The sequence below is a fragment of the Notamacropus eugenii genome, chromosome 2 (assembly GCF_028372415.1).
Source record: "Notamacropus eugenii isolate mMacEug1 chromosome 2, mMacEug1.pri_v2, whole genome shotgun sequence".
Lineage (NCBI taxonomy): Eukaryota > Metazoa > Chordata > Mammalia > Diprotodontia > Macropodidae > Notamacropus > Notamacropus eugenii.
This window is the reverse complement of record NC_092873.1, coordinates 28,990,174-29,010,275: the sequence shown is the minus strand read 5'-3', so window position 1 is coordinate 29,010,275 and position 20,102 is coordinate 28,990,174. Positions and strand designations below refer to the sequence as shown.

Genomic DNA, 20,102 nt, shown 5'->3' with positions numbered 1-20,102 from the left:
ATTTTTTCTAGCTCTAATCTATGATAATTATGAATACGTTGATGAAATTTAGGTGCATGTGAGAATATTGATATCAACTAATTTTGTAGGTATATTCATTTTATATGAGCTGATATTGATTCATGAAGTCAGTAAGAGAAATTATTTGGACATATCTCCATCAGACTACAGTACGAAGGCAAGAAGAACTTGCTGATTTCTTAAAAGAACAACACAAAACCGACACTTCACTAGAGGTTACATCATTTGCTCGAAATGATTTTGAAGTTGAGAAAAAAACTACCGAAGGAAAGAGATGAAGCCAAAAACAAAGTGTGCATGCAAAAAATCAGTAACTTCCCATTTATGAAAAATGTGTTCAGCGTGATATTTCTTTTTTCACCAATATTACATATTTTATGAACCCTGTGCCTTTCATTTAAACTGACAGAACAAAACCTATAACCTCCACCATTTGTACACTGAAATTTTAGTAATATTATTCACTTTTTATGGGGTTGACAATTTTGTTTATCCATCCTGACACAACGAAGGAAGTATTTTTCATTTCTATCCGACTTTATATTTAGAAAGCCCTTTACATTCATTTTCTCATTTAATCTCCAAAACAGCTCTGTGAAGTAGAAGTTATTTGTATGCTTTTATTGAAACTACTCCTCGAAAAAATGGAAAATGATATTTCTTCACAATTTGTAAATATGGAAATTATGCATGCAAACTGAAATTGAGAATTAAAGTAATTAGATGGATATTCTCATAATTATCCTCTAAATCAAACTGATCTCACCCTGTTGATTCCCATCTCCCTAACTTCATCATGTTTTTGTTCTTGATTAGTTACACCTCCCCATGTAGGCTGCCTACCCACCTTCACCTCCAAGAAGCTTTTGAATTCCAAACTTATCATTCTTTTGCCACAAGTCTGTTGTGACTTTTCAGCCCTATTGATTTCTTAATCTTCTGAGCTCCACTTTTTCATTGTCAACATATAGGTTAGTATTTAACTCTATATTTATTTTCTTATGATGTTCACATCTGTTCTCAAACTATCATTTCCTGTGTCTAAGTCTTGTTTACCCAACTAGATTGTAATTTCATGAGGACAGGGATTTTTTATACTCCATTATTTTCGATAGAACTTCCTTTTCACAGCATGTAGGTAGTAGAAGTAATTGTTATTATTGTACTAGGAGTAATAGTAGTGGAAATGGTGATAGTGTAGCACTAGAAATGGTAGTAGTAGTAGCAGTTGTAGTAGTAGTAGCAGTAAAAGAAGAAGATAAAGGAGAAGAATAGTAAGAGGAAGAAGAGGAACAAAAGTAGAAGAAAATGAAGAGGAAGAAGAGGAAGAAGAAAACTAAGTATCTATTTGTTGACTTTGCCATGAGCTGAAGTTTTGACTGAAATTAAAATTTCTCCAAGGTGATATTTGGACTAAAGCACTTTGAGAATTTCTAGTCTGACTTTTTATAAATTTTCAATTTCCCAGAGTTCCCGAAGGGCAAATAGAAATTTAGCATTAAATCATTTTATTGTTATTATTAAAAATCATTAGAATGAAAGCAACGTTAAGCATAGAAGAGTTTCAGTCAAATTCTCCTAAAGTGTTCCCTTTATTACTATGGAATATATTTTTCCATCATCAGTTGCTGTCTCACACTTATAGGCAGTGACAGGTGTGGCATTCTTCATTACACCAGCCAAAAAGTACAGAAATGGATATTTCTCATATGCTCCAAAACACATTTTCAAGCGAGTACCCATTACCGATGGTAAAGTCATCGAAATCTATGCCAAAGTGGCCCAAAATAGGTTTTGATGATGAGCTTTTTCTCTGCTTAGACGTACCTTGAGGGAAAAATGGATAGAATATTGGGTGTGGGGTTAGAAAGTCCTGACTTCACATGTGACCTCAGATCCTTATATATCTGATCCTATGCAAGTCACTTAATCTTTCTTACTTTCCTCAACTATAAAATGAGGATTATAAAAGCTTCTGTTTCCCAGGGTTGTTGTGAGGATCAAATGATTATAATTGTAAAAGTGTTTGCATGGTGCTTGGCACATAGTAGGCACTTAATAAATTCTTGTTTCTCTGCTCTGAAAACGTAAAGGCAAATGTCCATTATATGCAAATAATCATTGCCTCCCACATTTTGATAAGTTCCTCCTAATGTTACAAAAGTGTTCTCTTACTTGATTAGCTTCAGTATACTTGTCTTATCTAAGAAATAAACGTGAGATCCAATCTCATTCTTCAGCAAACTTCTTTTCTTTCATATTTTTATGCTTGAGAAATTTTTCTAAGTTTCAGAAGACAGTATTGGAATGAAATAAGTTTTGTTTCCCAATTACCTCCCCTGCCACTCATTCTCTTTCTTTGCCTCATCTTCTTTTTAACCCATATTGATTAAAATATTAACCTTCAAAAGCTTTTGGCATCAGGCTGCAGTCAAGAAACTAGGTGTGAAGTGAGCCCTAGAATATATAGCTAGGAAGCAATAAGTTAGAGTCCATCTTTAGCAATATGAATTAGCACAGTTAACTGCAATTCAGGGCAAACTGAAGCCATTGCTTTTCTAATTTCCCTGACAATTTCCACTATAAGATACTTGATCCAAATGACTATTTCTTTGTGGTTCAACACTTCATTCACTCGTGAATGAAGGGCAGCTAGGTGGTGCAGTGGATAGTGCACCAGTGCAGGAGTCAGGAGGACCTGAGTTCAAATCTCACCTCAGGCACTTGAGACTCATTAACTGTGTGACCTTGGGCAAGTCACTTAACACCAATTGCCTCATCTTGGGTCATCTCCAGTCATACTGATGAATATCTGGTCACTGGATTCAGACGACTTTGGAGGAGAAATGAGGCTGGTGACCTGCACAGTTCTCCCTCACTCAAAAAAACAGAGTGAAGTGCAAATCATGTCATTATTTCTCTGATGGCATGGTCTTCTTTGTCAACGAAGGACGGACAACAATTAGTGAATGCCAATTATGTAAATTACCCTATGATAGGTGCAGATTGGGTTACCAAAATTATGTGGAAGACATGTCCTCTCTCCTTGAAGAATGTGCATTCTCTCTGGGATGCCAGCGCAAAATATAGGAAGTTCCTTTATAATACGTGGTAGCATATTAACAATTGCTAACTGAATTGTAAGCATGTAAGTATTTATAAAAAGTAGAGATCACTATAGCTGGAGATTAGAGCAGATGGTATTTAATCCAGTCCTGCTCTTCTCAACACAAAATACTACTCAATGCAAATTTACTGACTTAGCAACTCTACTGGAACAAGTGACAAATAGGTAAATTCAATTTATGTTTTGCATACACACACACACACACACACAGACACATACACACACACGTATAAAACCTACACCTGAAAGTGCCTTTTTCCCAGATTTTGAGCCCTGCCTCAGGACCTTGCCATCCATATGACTTTGACAAATGGTTTTCTGTCTTTAGGCTTCAGATTCCTCGTTTCTAAAATGATGAACTAGCTCAACACTAGGGCCCCTTTTTGCTCTAACACTCTGACGATCGTAAGCGAGTTTACTGCAGTTGTTGCTCCTTACTTCTAGCCTAGTCAGCTCTTGTAAATCTACGGTGAAAAAGTATTTATTGAATTCCTGCTATATTCTTACACAATATATCACCGATAGATACTGAAATAATAAAAGATGTAAGTGAGTGATGGTACAAAATTTCAAAACTAACAAGAATGGCATACTCTCTGTGTGCTGCCGAACAAAATATCCAAGAATATGGTGAAGGCAAGGATCATTGTTGCAAGATACCAAGAAAAGTTTTGAAGAAAGGTTAGAAATATGAGTTCCCTTTGAGATATGGGAAGGGATCAACAGGACAGATGTGCAGTAAAGTCCAGGAAACTAGAAGAAGCACAGGAGGGTGAGGAGGGTTGCTGTAAAGAAACTAGAAGTAAAAGTTGGGGAAAAAAGAATGAGGTCAGATTTTAGACGAAAGAAGGCAGAGAATTTTAGCCTCAATCTCCTGGCCCATACATAGCAGTCCCTATATGATCTAAACAGTGTTTTATAACGATTTACTTAGCATCTTGTAGTAAGGTTTGGTGTAGGGGTAAAACTAGAACAGAAAGACCCTGTAGTCCTTTTGGTTTTAATTAAACCACAGGCGAGTGACAATATCGTTGTGCTTGTTTCCCAATGTGGAAAATGAGAAAGTTGGATTAAAATATCCACCCCCCTCAATTTTTAATCCTCTCTTTGCGGTACTAGTCCAAGACTAAAGTGGTAGTCATGAGATAGAAGAGGAAAGACAAACACTGTGAAAGGATAATAAATGACAAATCAGATAAGAGCAAGAGAATCCTATGTTTCAGTGAAGTCATGGACTTAGAAAAAAGATTTTGGCAGAGAGAACTTGTGCCTATTGGGAATGCATTTTAGGTAGTGGGAAGGTAATACAGATTTCCAACACTAACATAAATGACGGTGTGAACCTGGGCCAGCCTTGTAACCTCTGGGTACTCGAAGTCATTCGCCAAGACTCTTAGAGTTGCAGATTCTCAATTGCAGGTTGAGGGCAGGAATTCCTTGCATTGAGAGATGGAATTTTTCACTGAGAATTCCGCATACCAATTAAATCACAGTACATATGAAATAAATAAGTGAACAATCCTAGGTAAATAGACGAATGAAATAGGAATAAGAGATGAAGAAATGGCAGCTGTTGTAATCATTCAGTGGAGAAGTGTGGAAGCAAAGATGAGAAATAGGAGTGAATCTAGAAAGGGCAGCAGAATTCAGAAGAATGAGGAGGGTTCTTTTTCCTGTGTACCACAGAAAAGATTACCTGGCTCATAATCTAAACCAATTGACGGGTTGCATCTCACGTAGTCAAGTAGAAAGAGATTTGGAGAGTAGTTTTCCAGTCTTACCTGAGAATACATATATAGACATCTCAGCACAGGAATGCTTACAACATGGGCCAGTTGCGCCAACACTGAGGCGGAATGAAGATGAAGGGAACTTTTCCATTGGCTCTAGAGAAAGGAGAAAAGCCAGCGTTCCACCACGGTGTTGTATGTTGGAAAACTTGACCCCCTTTCTATTCATACTATGCATTTCTACCATTTTTAAATTTATTAATATTATTAGTATAGGTAATACTTTTATTGAAATCAAATGAGAACTTTCATTGATTTAAAAAAAAAGAAAGAGTTTGTTGTGAAATCTCAGGAAAGCTTTGTTGTTTAAAGTAAGATGAATCGTTTTCAAATCTCATTATATTTGTTTGGGTTTTACAAACTATGCTTTAACTAACATTTACAGTTGTATCTGGAATTGATGAAAAGCATCCTCTTTAGAAATGTCAGTTGAGTTGTAACATTTTTCTCTGTAAAAATATTTTTACAGCCTTATACTGAAAGGGAAAAGTTGAAGAAACTCACTGAATTAAATCAGTCCCTGGAAAATCGTCTAGAACGAGAACTGAAGAGAAATGAAGAATTAGAGAAAGAGCTCAGTGGGTAAGACTCCTTTTTGTAGGCTTTTTCATCCAAACATTAAGTAAGCAAGGACTTAATTATTTTGTTACATCCTAAGTACAAATTCATTTTATGTATTAACCATTGCATCAACAATTACAATATGTATAACTCGAAGTGAAGAAAGAGTTTTTCACTTTCATTTTATTCACTAAATTACTGCTGGAAAACAAGCCTTCTGCCCTGCGACTTTGAAGCTATAGTAAAATTCTGTATAGCACTTGTACCTTAAAGTGTGTTTTCTAGAATTATACTATACAGCATTTGACAGTCTCTTGTTAAATATACTGTTTCTGCACATAAATGTTTCTGTCAGGTAAGTCTCTAGGTTTTCCATCCTAATTTATTTCCTTCATTGTTTACTTCATTTTGTTCATTTGCCACTCATTCAAAAAGTATTATTCAATATCTGTTGCATATGAAGTAATGTATTTGTCTCTGGAGGGACAGAGGTGGATGATTTAAGCAGTTCCTGCTTTGAAGGTGATTCTAGTAAAAGAGGTAACGTAGGGACTCAAATAAGATGTTCAAATAAGAATGAGGTAAGTGCTTAAGATTTTTCCGAAGAAAATGAAGTCAGAGACTGAAGGAGACATAGGCTTCTTCTGACATTGTAGGATCAGCAACATTCCATTAAGGATATGACTTTTGAGCTAGACCCTACAAAATATCTTGCCCTGGAAATGAAGGCCCTTCAGAATGTGGCAGCAGCCTGCCTTTCCACACTTAAATTATGTTATTCCCTCTTCTACAACGTAAGGTGCTGTGAAACTGTACTATTCTCTCTCCTTGAAAACATGCCCTGTGCTTTCCCATCTCTGCCCTGTGCCTGTGATATTCACCCATGCCCTCTGCACTCATCATCCCCCAAGTCCACCTCTTCCTTGCGGCCTATTCTGATCTCTGTTGTTGATGATGAATGACCTTTATCATCAGATTTGACATCAAAATATCTCTTACACTCCCCCAAAGCTCTTACATTTTGTTCTATATCTCAGTTATCTACACATATATCTTACATTTCACTTGAATGAAAGCATGAACCAGGGTCTGTCTAAATTTTGTATTCCATCACAACCTTTAAGCATAAGCATTTAATGATTTCTAATTGAGTTACAATAGATGAATTTTAATTGAACAGGGCAAAAGCCTATCACTGTTGAGATGTAAGATCCTCTGACCACAGGCTAGAGGCTGCCATTTCATTGGCGGAGGAGAGTTTCTAAATCATCATGCATTTTCCACGACAGTAATTCAGTTGTGTTATGGTTAAATTAGGTTTTGGCGGGCTTCTATTGAACTCCTTTTTGGAGTACTAGCTCCAAATGCATTCCCTGTTCCAACCAGTCAATTCAGAGAGTAACTTTTGGGATCCAATTGACTTTTCAAGTTAGGGACTTCCTATATTTACATCACTAAAGGAACATTTTAAATGAAATTTTGTATTCTAATATTAAATGACATTATTAGTGTTTTGTGGACTGAGACCGTTGAATACTTCACCAACTACTTTACAGAGATCTACAATTAAAATGACCAAGGCACAACACATTACTGCAAAATATCTGTTTTTCAAAATAAATGTATTACTGGAAGGTATCCCTTTTTCTGCAAATATGACAGCATAACCAATGATCATTTAGCGAATATTCTACAATGAAGTTATGTTAGTCAGGATCTGAGGATGAATGAAGCGATTAGTGAGGCGTCTGTTTCTCTGCTTTAGTTAACAAAATACTGTCCGTTGAGTTGGGTGACGTCAAGAACTCTTTACGGATTTATTTTCCCTTCTATGACTGAAAATAATTTAAGGGAGTGGATCAAAAATAAGACTTTTTTGTATAATATTTAAATTATAAAAAGTTTCACTAAATTTTTCTGTTCATTCTCACAGATATAAAAGCCTGTGTATAACAACAAACAATAAATTAAGAGAATATGAAGCGATCTTTTCTTCACTTTCCTCATCTTCAAAGCTATCATCATCTTCATCATCATCACCTTCTTCATCATCATCTTCATCTTCTTGAGACAGTTTTATTTTCTCTGTGGAATCTTGCTAGCAACTCCCGGAGCACATTGTTTGCCAGACATATTTAAGACTTTCATAACATCTTCCTCTTCATCATCTGATTCTGCATCTTCTTCCAGAGAAGAAATCTGTTGGTGATGTTGCAGCAAAAAAATGCACAAAAATGAAATCAAAATGGAAAAGATTCAAAGCCGTCCACAACAAAACCAAAAGGTCAAGAATCCTTCAGAAAGCAGGACAAGACTCCCAAGACTATCACAGGACCTACTCCTCGAGAGGATATTAAAGCAAAAATGAACATAAGCATTGAAAAGGGTAGTTCCCTACCAAAAGTGGAAGGCAAATTCATCCACTATGTAAAGAATTGCTTCTGGATGTCTGATCAGGAGGCTATTCAAGATCTCGGGCTGTGGAGGAAATCTCTTTAAGAAAATAAGTTTGAACAGTTTGTTAAAATTTTCCTTCTTATTTCTGTAACAGTTGATATCTGGCTGTCCTTTTCTAATGCAGAGTGAGAACTTTCCCTACCCAGTCTGAAATATGTCATCCAGATTACGTTGCCAAGAATGTGTTGTCCAAAATGCGTGTTTAGTTTTCAAAGATGGAACTCCACCCTTTGCTTCATTTAAGTGTATATTGAATGTTATTTTAGGGCATGGTTGTAGTGGTGGTCAGACAAATGGAAATGGTGGGGAGACAGAAGTATACATGTGAAATAAAGTCAGTATTTTAATAAAGTAATACAAAAAGAGGGTGAGAATATGAAAAAGGAGATGTTGTTTCCCAGAGGGGTGTGAAGCAACTATAAGCCCAAACAGAGACACTTAAAATGGTCCATCAACTTCTCAGATTGCTTTCAAAGCTCTCCATGTTGATTTTTAACAAATTCTTGATGCACAAATAGATGTCTTCATTAGGAAATCAGTATTAGCTGTAGAGATTCTATATTTTGGCACATATAGGTAAACCAAAAATTTTTTTTAATGTTAACTAAGTAGAAAGGAATGCAGTGTGGTACATTAGCAAAATGGTGCTCTTGTTGTAGAGACAGAGGATATGACTTCACATCTTGCCTTTGATGCTTATGACCTTCAACAAGTCACTTAACTTTCCGAGACCTCAGGTGTTTTTTTTTTCATCTTTGAAATGAGCATGCTTGATTAGGAGGCTTCTGAGATCCCTTTCAGTTCTCAATAAATATATAATCGTATTAAATTATTTTAAGTATACCATATTTTTCTTTTTACTGTCCACTACAGATTAGTCCTTCTAGGATGAAGCAGATATTTTGAATATTAGAATATCATTCTCATTTCATTGAATGACAACACTTCAAGGTCTAAATTATTTCTGGAAATGTATGAAAGGACTACAGAAATATGTAACGCTTTGTAAATAATCTTCTCCCAATGGTGACAAGCAGAACTGAAGAATGCAGGGACATCCTATTAACCCAGAGCAAGTCAAACTGGGTCCCTCAATTGCCCTACTGTCTAATCCCTTCAGTTTCTATACAGATGAAAACTCATCTAAGGAATTTATTGGAGGGGAAGGGATAGAAAGCAAATATTGCAGGAGGTTTTAGATTAGAGTTTTGGACAGCCAGAAGACACTATTTCTTCATGAAAAAGGTTTGGAGCAATCTTCCTTGCTATAAATACTGGTGACAATGGTTAGTAGGTATTATAGGCTGCCTATAAAGTTCAGAGCCTCAGGAATATATTTTAGCCTCGGCTGAGTCACCTCCTTTCCCCTCAAGAGACTGCATCCCTGACTCATTTGGTGCTACTTGAATCCTGGGAGAAAGACTGCACAAGCACTGCCTGGGATAATCACCCAGATTTGCTACCCTGAAAACCAACCCACTAATTTCCAATATCAATTTATGGAATGCAAGTTTGACGGTTTCTTTAAAATCAGGTTAGTAAGGAATCTCAGATTTACACGTATCTGTTTGGTTTTTTAATTTCCGAGGACAGTATGAAAACCTTTTTCTTGACTCAATTTTTTTTAATATCATTTACTGGGAAAGGATCTTAATGGAAATAACTCAATTATGGAAAAACTTTAATAGCCTACATACTTTAATTCTTTTCAGTAGTTTCTTGCAAAAGTCGCACAATAATGATAGCAGTAATAAAAAAAAACACCAAACATTTACGAAAAATTCTAATCATTTTTGTGCTTTGAAATGTTCAGAGTACTAAGGAGAGGCTAGCTGAGATGAGACAACAACTCGTGAAATTTAATATACTGGAAACCAAAAATCTTCACAAAGGAGTGTGGATGCTTTCTTGGCAAAGGTTAGTCATTTGGAATTTTTTGTCTTCCTTTATATTAAAGCTATAATCTAAAGTAATTAATCTTCGTTAAATTACCTGGTTAGATATTTGAATGCGTCATATTGATTTTTGTGAGATATTAAAATGATCTACTAAATCTTGTCCTTTTACCTAATAATATTTTGAAGTGTTAAATCTTGAACATTAAAATTTTTTTTTTAGATCTACCACTATCGTTGGTGAACTTCTCAGAAATAGTTATACCTAGTTTTACTCAATTTATGTAACCTTGACAAGTGGCATTCATATAATTATTCTTTACATGGAATACTATTTCCCCACCAGAAAGTACTTAAAGAGAGGCTTGATCTCCTCCTATTTACTTTCCCATGGCAATGGCATCTTAACACTGAAAATACAGTCTACCTGTGATTTTTCTGGTTGTTTTTTTTTCAGACCTTCTTAAACAACTACATAAACACAAAAAACCTTACCCACAGGAACGCACCCTCTTTTTTTCCCCAATATCACAGAGAAATTTTTTTTACAAAGCGATCACATGTACTATGAAGAATTATTTCCTAACTCAGTTTTTTTAGTTCATATTTGTATAAAGACTTTCTTCAACTAGGGTTAGAAGTTTACGAGATATTGGATGTCTATGACATCTTTCCCTTTGGAAAATATGCCCATTTCTAAGGACCTCCCAGTACTAGCAAGCTAAATGTTATACAGTCCACATTTAATCCAGCAAATGTTTAGATTTTTTGATGACACTGCTAAAATGCCCCAAAAATGTAGATATTGAATGAATCGATCTATTCATAAAGATGAAAGGATTAAACTTTTGAGGTCAACAAGTGCATCATTTAGATATGATAAGGAAACATGAATGTTACTTAATAAACCTGTCTTCCCTGTGAAGACTTGAATGAAAATATTCATTTTGAAAAGCAGTAGTTTTGCAATTTTGAGTAAAATATGCCACGTGAAAGTCTCCTTCTTGACCATCAGTTGGCCACTTTGTTTTACTTGTACATAGACAGGAATTATATTTACTCTTTTGCTTTGAGAATCACCTCATCTTCATTACTTTTTTGCTAGTTTCACTGAATCTTTTGGTGTAAGATCTATACATGTGTTCTTATTTCTTCAGCTCCTTGATCAACAATCTGGTTTCCCCTTCTTAAGAGATTTTGAGTTCTGTGTATTATCTAGAGTTCGCTATTCCTCATGTAGGTCATCGTTCTGACTTGCATTTTAATGTTATTTCAGATGCAGAAGGAGTAGGAAGAAAGATTAACTAGGGAACTTAACGATGGTATGTCCAAATTGCTCACAGATAAAATGTTATGATTTGATGTTATACCTGATTTTTAAATATGCTGGAACTCTCTCACAAAGTTGTTGCTTCAGTGTCATCTCACTCTTCTTCATCACTTTGAAGTAACCTTGGATTCTTCTATGCCGGTGATTTAACAGGTTCTTTCCAATAAGCTAGCAGATTTTTTTCCAATAGGCTAGAATAAGCACGAGCCACCTTGTGGCTGTTTCCAGAAGACAAGGCTGGCCAATTACAGAGTGACTTAGATCCTGAAGACTGGTCAGTAGGTAATGCAGTTTTTGGCCACAGCATCCCATGAAACAGAAGAACGATCGGTCCTCAATTCTATGTAGTGCCTTCTGATCTTCAGATATGAAATTATTCAGTGACTTTATGAGAATGCAATCAAAATTGCTGTTCAAGGTTTGTTTGGCCTAGAGTGCCATTAAACTCATATTCATTTCTGAAATTCTATTATTTTATTTAATTCTGTGATTCTACTGTGATTTTACAGAGGAGGGTCATGAGAGGAGGAAAACATACTAAGAATCCCACAACTCAAAAACCATCTACGAATATCAGTTGAAGTGTTAGAATCTTAAGTTATACTGGTTGTCCAGTGACCAAGACTCCTGAAAGAATAAAGCAATATTCATACTGAAACCCTTGCTAACAATTTAAGCAAAAAATAGAAATTGTAGCTAAATGGAAGTGCGGCTCGCATTTTCCTCAAATAGTCAAATGAAACAATTGTCCTGGTTGGTTGGATTGTGAGCTCAAAGGTAAAAGTCAAGCAATTCGTTATGCTAATTAAGTAGGAAATCGAGCTCATTGTGACCATAAGTAAACAGATCGCCACGAACGTATTTATAATTGTACTTCTCATAGTAATTTTTGCAAAGGATGACAAAGCAGTATTACATTAACAATTTGATGAATTCTTCCAAAATCAACACACATCTTAAGTGTAATCATAGTTACTGACATTATGAAAGCACTTTTAACTTTTCAAAGCATTGTGCAGACATGATCTGACTTGAGTTTTCATACAACTCTGTACAGTAGGTGGTTTCCAGGTAAACTTGAGTTCATGTCCTCCCTATCCGATGATATATGCTACCCATGACACCATGGTAAAGTCATTTGACTTCAAAGTGTTCAGGAAACGTTGGACCATTGACCGTTTTCATGCTTCTCGCATGCAGAATTTTTTCACATGAATCATTTCTTCCAAGCAAAATTTAAAAATTGCACACATACATAAATATGTTGTGTGTACACAGATACACACACACACACACACACACGTGTATGATGTGAATTGTTCTTCCTACTTTTTCCACCAGCTACTGATGAACTTTTTTTTTATATCTTGAAGGACTTCTCCAATAGGATCGGTGGATAAATCCTCCAGAATGCCAAAGCCAAATCAAGATCCAGAATAATGCTCACTTGAAAGGAAGAAATAATGTTCATTTGTGTAATGAACTATGTTTAATAATGTGTAATGATTTTCCACTAAGAATATGAATGTGAAAAACTCCTAATGTATTTTAAAATATGTTGTGTCGTTTGAATATGTACAATGTGTATATATTTGTATTCATATGTATGTACAACTGTTTATTAAAAACTTCTATTTCTTTATATTTGTAATACTCTCCCCCAAGTTGTTAATTGTTACTAGTACTCTAGAAACCGCTAAATTGACTAAAATACTTTAGTCATCTCTCTTTAAAGGCTGTAATGTGTTTTCTATTTAAGAAATTAACAAAAGATAGGCAGTTTTACTAATTATTGATATACAATTGCTAAACTAATTGCGAATTTTAACTGAAGATGAGGACGAGCTTACTTACAGATGTCTTTTTCTTCAATTTTGTCGTTGCTGGAGAAGCCTGGGCTGACATCTATCATCAGCCTGCTGCTGATTGCGAACATCTCAGTGGATCAACAGAGGCTCCCTCAGAGCTGTTTTGACTGGCCTCTCTCTAATCAATAGTGATTTGGAACATTTTTCCATATGACTATGAATAGCTTTAATTTCTTTCTCTGAAAACTGCCTGTTCATACCCTTTGAACATTCGCCACTTAAGGAATGACTTCTGTTCATGTAAATTCGACTTCTTTTTCTATACATTTTAGAAATGAGGACTTGATCACAAACACTAGTTATAAAAATTCTTTTCGAGTTTTCTGCTGAAATCTTTCTGCTCTCTTCTTCCCTATTCCCCGCAAAACAAAACCCCACAAAAACAGAATAAGTGGGGAGGGGGGTGTAGTCAAGGTGATGGAGTGAGACTACGTACTCACCTAACTTCTACCCCAACTTTCTTCACATATCACTAAAAAAGATTATCCCAACAAATTTCAGAGTGACAGAATCCACTGGCAGACAGGAATGTGGCAGATTTCCAGTCCAGGACTGGCCAGAAGGTAGACAAGAAGGATCTGTTACACAGAACCGGGAGAGCCCAGAGCGCACAGGCCATACCAGCAGGAACCTCAGGGGCAGATTGAAGCAGAAACAGCAGTGCAGATTCTCAAACATATCAGTTAAAGACAGGAGTGCAGCAGAACTGAGGGAGAGAGAAGCACGGAAACTCAGGTAACGTCAGCTCCTCCTGAGACTATAAGCCCACAGATAAAATGTAAGTCACTCACCTGACCTTCTGGGAGCTAAGATAGCAGAGTGATCTGTAAGTGTTTGGACACTCCCCTTGTTGACTTTCAATAACCCAGAGAATACTTCTCCAGGAAAAGTCCTGGAATTAGTGGGATCAGTTGAAGGGATGAACAGTCTCCTAGTTCAAGGGACTAGGAAAATCATAAGGAGACACCCCGTTGCTGTGGCTGTCCCAGATGGCCAAGCTCAGAGAACCAGGAGGAGATCCTGAACCCCAGAGGGAGTGAAACCCATAAGCACCAACACCAGGACTCCAGGTGTACCTTATTTCAGCCACGGGAATTGAGAAGACAGTAACGCAGAGTTCACCAACCACTGAGCCTGCCTGTACTCTAGTTCAGGAGAGGAGGCCCACTGCAGTCAGACCATCCCTCCCTCACACCTCATGCAGTGAGCTCCAGGGAAACTCAGGCCTCTGTTCAGGTCTGTGCTCTGTACGAAGTTGCTGTACACCACTTGACCTCCTGTTGGCCCTTCTGCAGACAACAAGAAAGGACTTATGTGCCCTCCACCATCTGTTGGGGTGGTGCTGGGAGCAGTGAAGGACAAGGCAGCCGAACCTGCCTCTGGTCCCGCCTGAGTATCCCATGCCACTAGTGTGGCCTTTCAAGGCTCACTAGATCCTTGGCTGACTGTGGGCTCTACGGGAGACGAGCAGCATGGGAGGTGTATGGGAGAAACCAGGATCACTCCAGAGAATCTGTTAGGTGAAACTAATGTTTTTATGGGAAAATCTACTGGTCTTCTGGATGTCTCAGATCTGAGCCCACTTTTGATCATGGCCATAATGAGAAGTGTACCCCAAATGGGAGCGGAGCCTGCAGGGATGTCCATCATAACTGTCATTCTTACAGTCTCTGAAATAGAATCTCTCACTGTGGAGGTCATCATGGGGACGCTGGTAGACTGTTGATTTGCTAGTAACATCAGACTCACTAACCCATGAACTGTGCTCCTGGAGGAGAATGCTACAAGCAGAGGAGTTGGTTAGTTATGTGGGCAGGTTTGGTGCTATTGTCACAGGGGTATCCATTTTCTCTCAGTGGAATAATACCCAAACTCCTGAGCTACACTTTCCTCCCCCATGCACATCATCAGCACTTCCTCCAGTAGAGCACACTCATCAGCCCTGCTCAGGCCTTGAACCTATGCTGTGGCCATTTCTTCTCGAGCCTCCTTACTGCCCTGATCCCCACACCAAAGACTACTGTTGCAGCATTCAAGCTTAGTCTCTAGAAACATAGCCCTGGCCTACCACGGTCCCCACAGGTGTGTCACTCTCCTCATATATTTTTTCATCGAATTCAAGCTCATGCTTCATTTCACTCTCTCCTTTCCTGTACAAGGGTACACTTTCATCCCCCAGATCCTCTCCAGATCTGGAAATGTGACCCAATCCTCTCTCTCATTCTTCTCTACTGTCATGTGTCCATGTACTCCATTGGTTCCCCAGGTACCATTCCTTCATGATGCATAACTCAGTTGCCTCTCACTGGCTACCACTCCTTTCTAGGCCTTGTCTCCCCCATTACATGCAAATTCCTTGAAGGCTGGCTGCCTGAGGAGCTCCATTTCACACTGTTTCCCTATCTTTGCTGATATAAGCTGTGACCTTTGACAATGCAGAGATAAGGTTCCCAACAAGGCCAGTGTCCACTGCTAGGGCAGTTTGACCATCCAGGGTAGAAATGCTTTTGACTTTCAAGCCCTTAGGTAGTTTTCTGTGGTGCTGGAACAGTGACTTCAGCAAGCATTTTGAAAAGAAAAGTAGTAGCACTGGTGTCTGTTTCAAGCAATTGCTCACTTGGCCCAGTGGATAATGCTTGGTCAGAGGGTGTCCACAGGACTAGTGCCATGTGTTATGGGGTTTTCTGAAGGGCAAAACAAGGTGGGATGGGTCCTGTTGGGTTCTGTCCATGAGACGGCACCTTTGGAATCCTGGCCCTCCTCTAGCTCTGAGATCAGAGGGGAATCCGATAGAGTAACTGTGTTAGTGACCTCGATTGCCAATACAAGACAATGGATATATTGTGTCAATCTCCCATGGGGCTTTGGTGATGATAAATGAACTTTGAAATCCAGAGATGATGGTTTGGGACACAGCAGCCACACTTGAACCTCATGGCACATGGACAGGAGTCCCTGCAGCCCCCTTTTACCCATTGCCAAGTAGAGGAAGGGCTTATATCTCTGGCAGTCAGAATGTCCTCTGCACTTTTTGGAGTCTCTTCTGCAATTGGAGGAGGAGGTATGGCTGAGCTCAATTCAGCTGCTGTGTGGAGCCCTGGAGGAGTTGAGGTGATACTTATTATTGCCCTGCATGTAATCATGCTCTCTGTGGTCCGAGGAAGCTCTGAGCTCCCTTGTGTCTGCTTGTGAAACAATATGAGCATCACTTGCCACCAAAGTTGAGCCAGCTGTGGTGATCTATGAACTTCCAGGATTAGTGTTTGAGAACAGTTGGTCATCAGTAGAAGTGGTAGTCTGTGGTTCAGTTGTGTTTGTCTCTGACACTCTACTTGAGATTTCAGGGCTGAGGGTGACCACAGGACAGAAAGGGCCAATGTCTGGCATTTTGGTGATAAAGGTGAGACTTGTGGTATCAGGCCCTGGGGCAGTTGAGCTAATGTTCACTATGAAGGGAATAACTTCAGTTGAGTTTACAAGAGTTGAAGAATCGAGTGTCCTTGGCCAGGCAAGGGTGGTATCTGTCTCAGTGATGGTGAGATCACTGGCTTCAGCTTTAGTAGATGAGGGGGAAATTGTGCTTTGTCCGAGGAAAACCATGCAACTGGTGCTGGTGGTAAGAAGCAGGGTTGAGTTCACTTAAGCTTCTGTGCTGTGTCCTGTAGGAGCCATAGAGATATCCCCAGTCGTCTTCTCCGATCAGGCCTGGAGATTTTCAACTGCAATCACCAATGGAAGTGAGGAAGCAGTGGTACGTAACCTCCTTGGTACTTCTCCCAGAAGAGCAAGTGAGGACGTAGGAGATTCAGGTAAAGGAGTGATCAGAGAAGCACCTGTCCTACTTTCTCCCACTGTACCCAGAAGCTCTTGATTGGGAGTGGTCTCCAGATAAAGAGAGATCATGTCTATGACACTGCTGCTGCTGATGACAATTGGGCTGTCAGTTTCAGGAGTATTCAAGCTCATGGCCTTGGACTTGTAAGTATCCTCAGAGAACGTGACTGAAGACAAAGGAGAGAAGGTCTGGGACAAAGTAGACATAAGATCTACCCATCCTGGTGAGATCTGGGGCTTCAGAAGAGGTCAAGATCCAGGGAAACTCTGTTTTTATTCCCGGCAGGGCTGCAGTAAAGCGGGTGATGAAGATAGCAGGTGCTGGTGAAGTGACAACCAAGAATGAGTCTGTTTCTCCTTCAAGACTGATCCCGGACGTACTTGGAGTGTGGGAAGGTGTCCTGTAGCCAGCTGGCTCTGGACTAGGCCGTCAAAAAGGACTTGAGATGGAGTAAGCTGTGTTCTCAAACAGAAAAAACATTCCTGGGATGAGTGTGCCAGATTGTGATGCTGCTGAGGTTCATGGTCTGATGGTCTCCCACACTGATGTGCTGATAGAGGCCAAACTACCATGTCAGTTTTCACTGTCACCTAGTTCTGAAGTCAGTCATTGGTGCAGCAGAGGGAGTGCCTCCCTCAGGGGGTGTGGACTCTCTGAGCTGTTCTGGAGACCATTCATCTGGGCTTCTCTGACCTTCAGTCCTGGCCAAGCTTTGTCATATTTTCCACAGAATGTTAGGAGACAGCCCTGTAGTGGCTGAGTCCTGCACTTAGATAGCTCAGAGAAGAGGTGAAGGTCCTGTCACGTCCTCCTTGGCTTCTAGAGTACACGTGCCCTCTGGTAGTGATTCCAGGCATATCAGGGAAAGTGCTGGACACAATTTTTACCTCAGTTGGCCTTTCTGTAGACTGCAAGGAAATACTTGTTTCCCCTCCAGCAGATGTGGGAATTATTTTGGGAACAGTAGAGGGCAGGGAAGCTGGGCCTGGATCTCTTACTGGCTAGGGATCTTGCTTCTCCAGGGTGCTTTGTCTCAGAGGAAGGTCTAGGCTTGGCCTCATTTCTGTAGCCCTCGTGCTTGTAGGAGTTGAGAAGGGAGACAAAGTGGGGCTGAGACTGTAGTATGAAAAGAATGAACTGGAGTGGACCATGGAGTCAGGTTGGTGCTGGGACTCTCTCTGGAGACATGTCTGATACACGTAGGTCTGCAGGGAATGTAGAAGAAATAGTTCGCTGTGAGCTGATTTTAAGGAACGAAAGAAAACTGCCCTCAATAGCACGTAGACATGGAAGGGAATACAAGAAATGTACCAAATGCCCCAGCAGTACCTCATCCAAAGGCTGTTATTACAACATACTTCAGGACGCAAAAGGAATGTGGCAGATGAATCTGCCTAGACTTGTAGTCTAGTTACAACCCCCCACTCCCCATCAGTGTCCTGTTCTTAGACTACGGAGATGAATTCCTACCTTTTTTCAAAACTGGAAGACAAGTGTCTAGGAAGCACAAGACAAACACAAGAAGCACTTTCTTACCCACAGGCCTTAAAGTGGACTCGGGTGTCAGTGGGCCACTAGGCAGTACCGCCATGCCTCCTGATGCTGTACGATACGAAATATGTGTGGCAGGTAGTACACTAACTTCCCTAACTGTAGCAACAAATAAGTGCACATATCACAGTCACGGAGTACAAAGTACAATATATCATCTCCACATGTTCTGATTGTAAACTCCAAAATATGTGCTTTCTTCATCCTTCCCATAGCAGTGTTCCTCTATTTTCCCAATCTCTCGTGTATATTCAATCTCCGGTTTTCTACTGGCTGTTTCCCTACTAACCCATCTGCAAAATATGAATGCCCACAAAAAAGAAAAAGAAAAAACACCTTCAGTTTGTCATTCTTTCCCTGATAGTATTCTTCCTTCTTTCTTAGTTCTTCCTTTTTCTCTTCCAGGTCCTTGAGATAGCTATTTACAAAAGCTGTTTCCACGTCCTTTCCTCTCACTCCCTTTTTATCTCTACAGTCTGGTTGTCAGTTTCATCAGTAAAATGAAATTGTCCTCTCTAATGTTCCTATAAAACTCTTCACTGCAAAAAGAAATGCCCTTTTCTCAATCCTCATTCTTCTCCATCTCTCTGCAGCTTTTCATTCCATTCTCCTATTTTCATTGATACTGTCTACTTTAGATTTTTATGACAATACTCTCCTGCTTCTCTGCGTGAACCCTGTCTCAGTCTCTGCCAAATGCCTTGCTGAAATCAGTCACATGACATACATGGCATCCCTCTAATCTAGGAACTGTTCCCAAAAGGCTATTCATTAGCACAGTGGTACTATGTTACTAAGAGCTCAATATATGTTTGTTGATTGATGGCTTGGGCAATCAAAACTTCATATACACCCAGGGCAAAAGCCATCTTCAATCCTGTGACATCTGAGATAGAAAGGTAATGGGTCTCTGAATAAATCTATAATAAATAATATATATATATTATATATATAAATAAATAATATATAATAAATATAATATAATAAATTAATTAATAAGTAATAAAAAATCTTTAAAAAAGATTTATTCAGGTTTGCTACGCAAATCTCTAAAGAAACTGCCTCTCCTCCAGTGTTCCCTCTGGGCCCATTACCCTGTCAGATGGTGTAAAGGAAATGACATTGGGTGTTCATCAGTTTTCAACACGCATGAGCTGGTCATTCTAATCTGGCCATGACACTGATAGATTGCTGCTTCTCTTTTTAGTCTATGATGCTTCTACAATAGATCCCAAGATAGTGGGGAGCAGGGGAAGTATCTCTTCCTCCTACCATCTCACTGAGATGAATCTATCTCTCATTTCAGAATATGAATATATACATTCAAGGACTCCTTCTTGCTGGGAATTTGTGAGACACAAACTTCTGCGAAGAGGTCTCTAAAAACATGCAAACTTCATTGGATGGATCAAAAGCAGAAAAAAATGGGTTTTCTGTGTTTTTTTTTTAAACAATACAAAAGTCACTAATCCCTCCTAAAACATAAAGGTTTCACTTTTAATAAGCTGACACATTGAAGTGAGTGTAGAAGCTCAGGTACCTCTAATGACCATGACAAGGTTTTAGCAGGATTATATCAAGCTTGTATGAAACTTACTCCATTCATACGCCTTTGCTAGGTGCTCAACAATATAAAGATGAATGAGACAATTTGCCCTGTGATAGAT

The 20,102-nt window shown here is 38.9% G+C and overlaps 1 protein-coding gene across 1 annotated transcript in view; it reads left to right on the top strand.

The window, feature by feature from the left end:
• Positions 1-12,832, top strand: part of LOC140522564 (ankyrin repeat domain-containing protein 26-like) — a 48,491-nt gene extending 35,659 nt beyond the window's left edge. Inside the window, exons 12-16 of the mRNA XM_072637963.1 lie at positions 5,408-5,520; positions 7,433-9,490; positions 9,770-9,873; positions 11,128-11,173; positions 12,555-12,832. Coding sequence (XP_072494064.1) covers positions 5,408-5,520; positions 7,433-7,568 — 249 coding nt within the window. The 3' untranslated portion in view covers positions 7,569-9,490; positions 9,770-9,873; positions 11,128-11,173; positions 12,555-12,832. The remainder of the gene's footprint in view (positions 1-5,407; positions 5,521-7,432; positions 9,491-9,769; positions 9,874-11,127; positions 11,174-12,554) is intronic.
• The last annotated feature ends 7,270 nt before the right edge of the window (positions 12,833-20,102 follow it).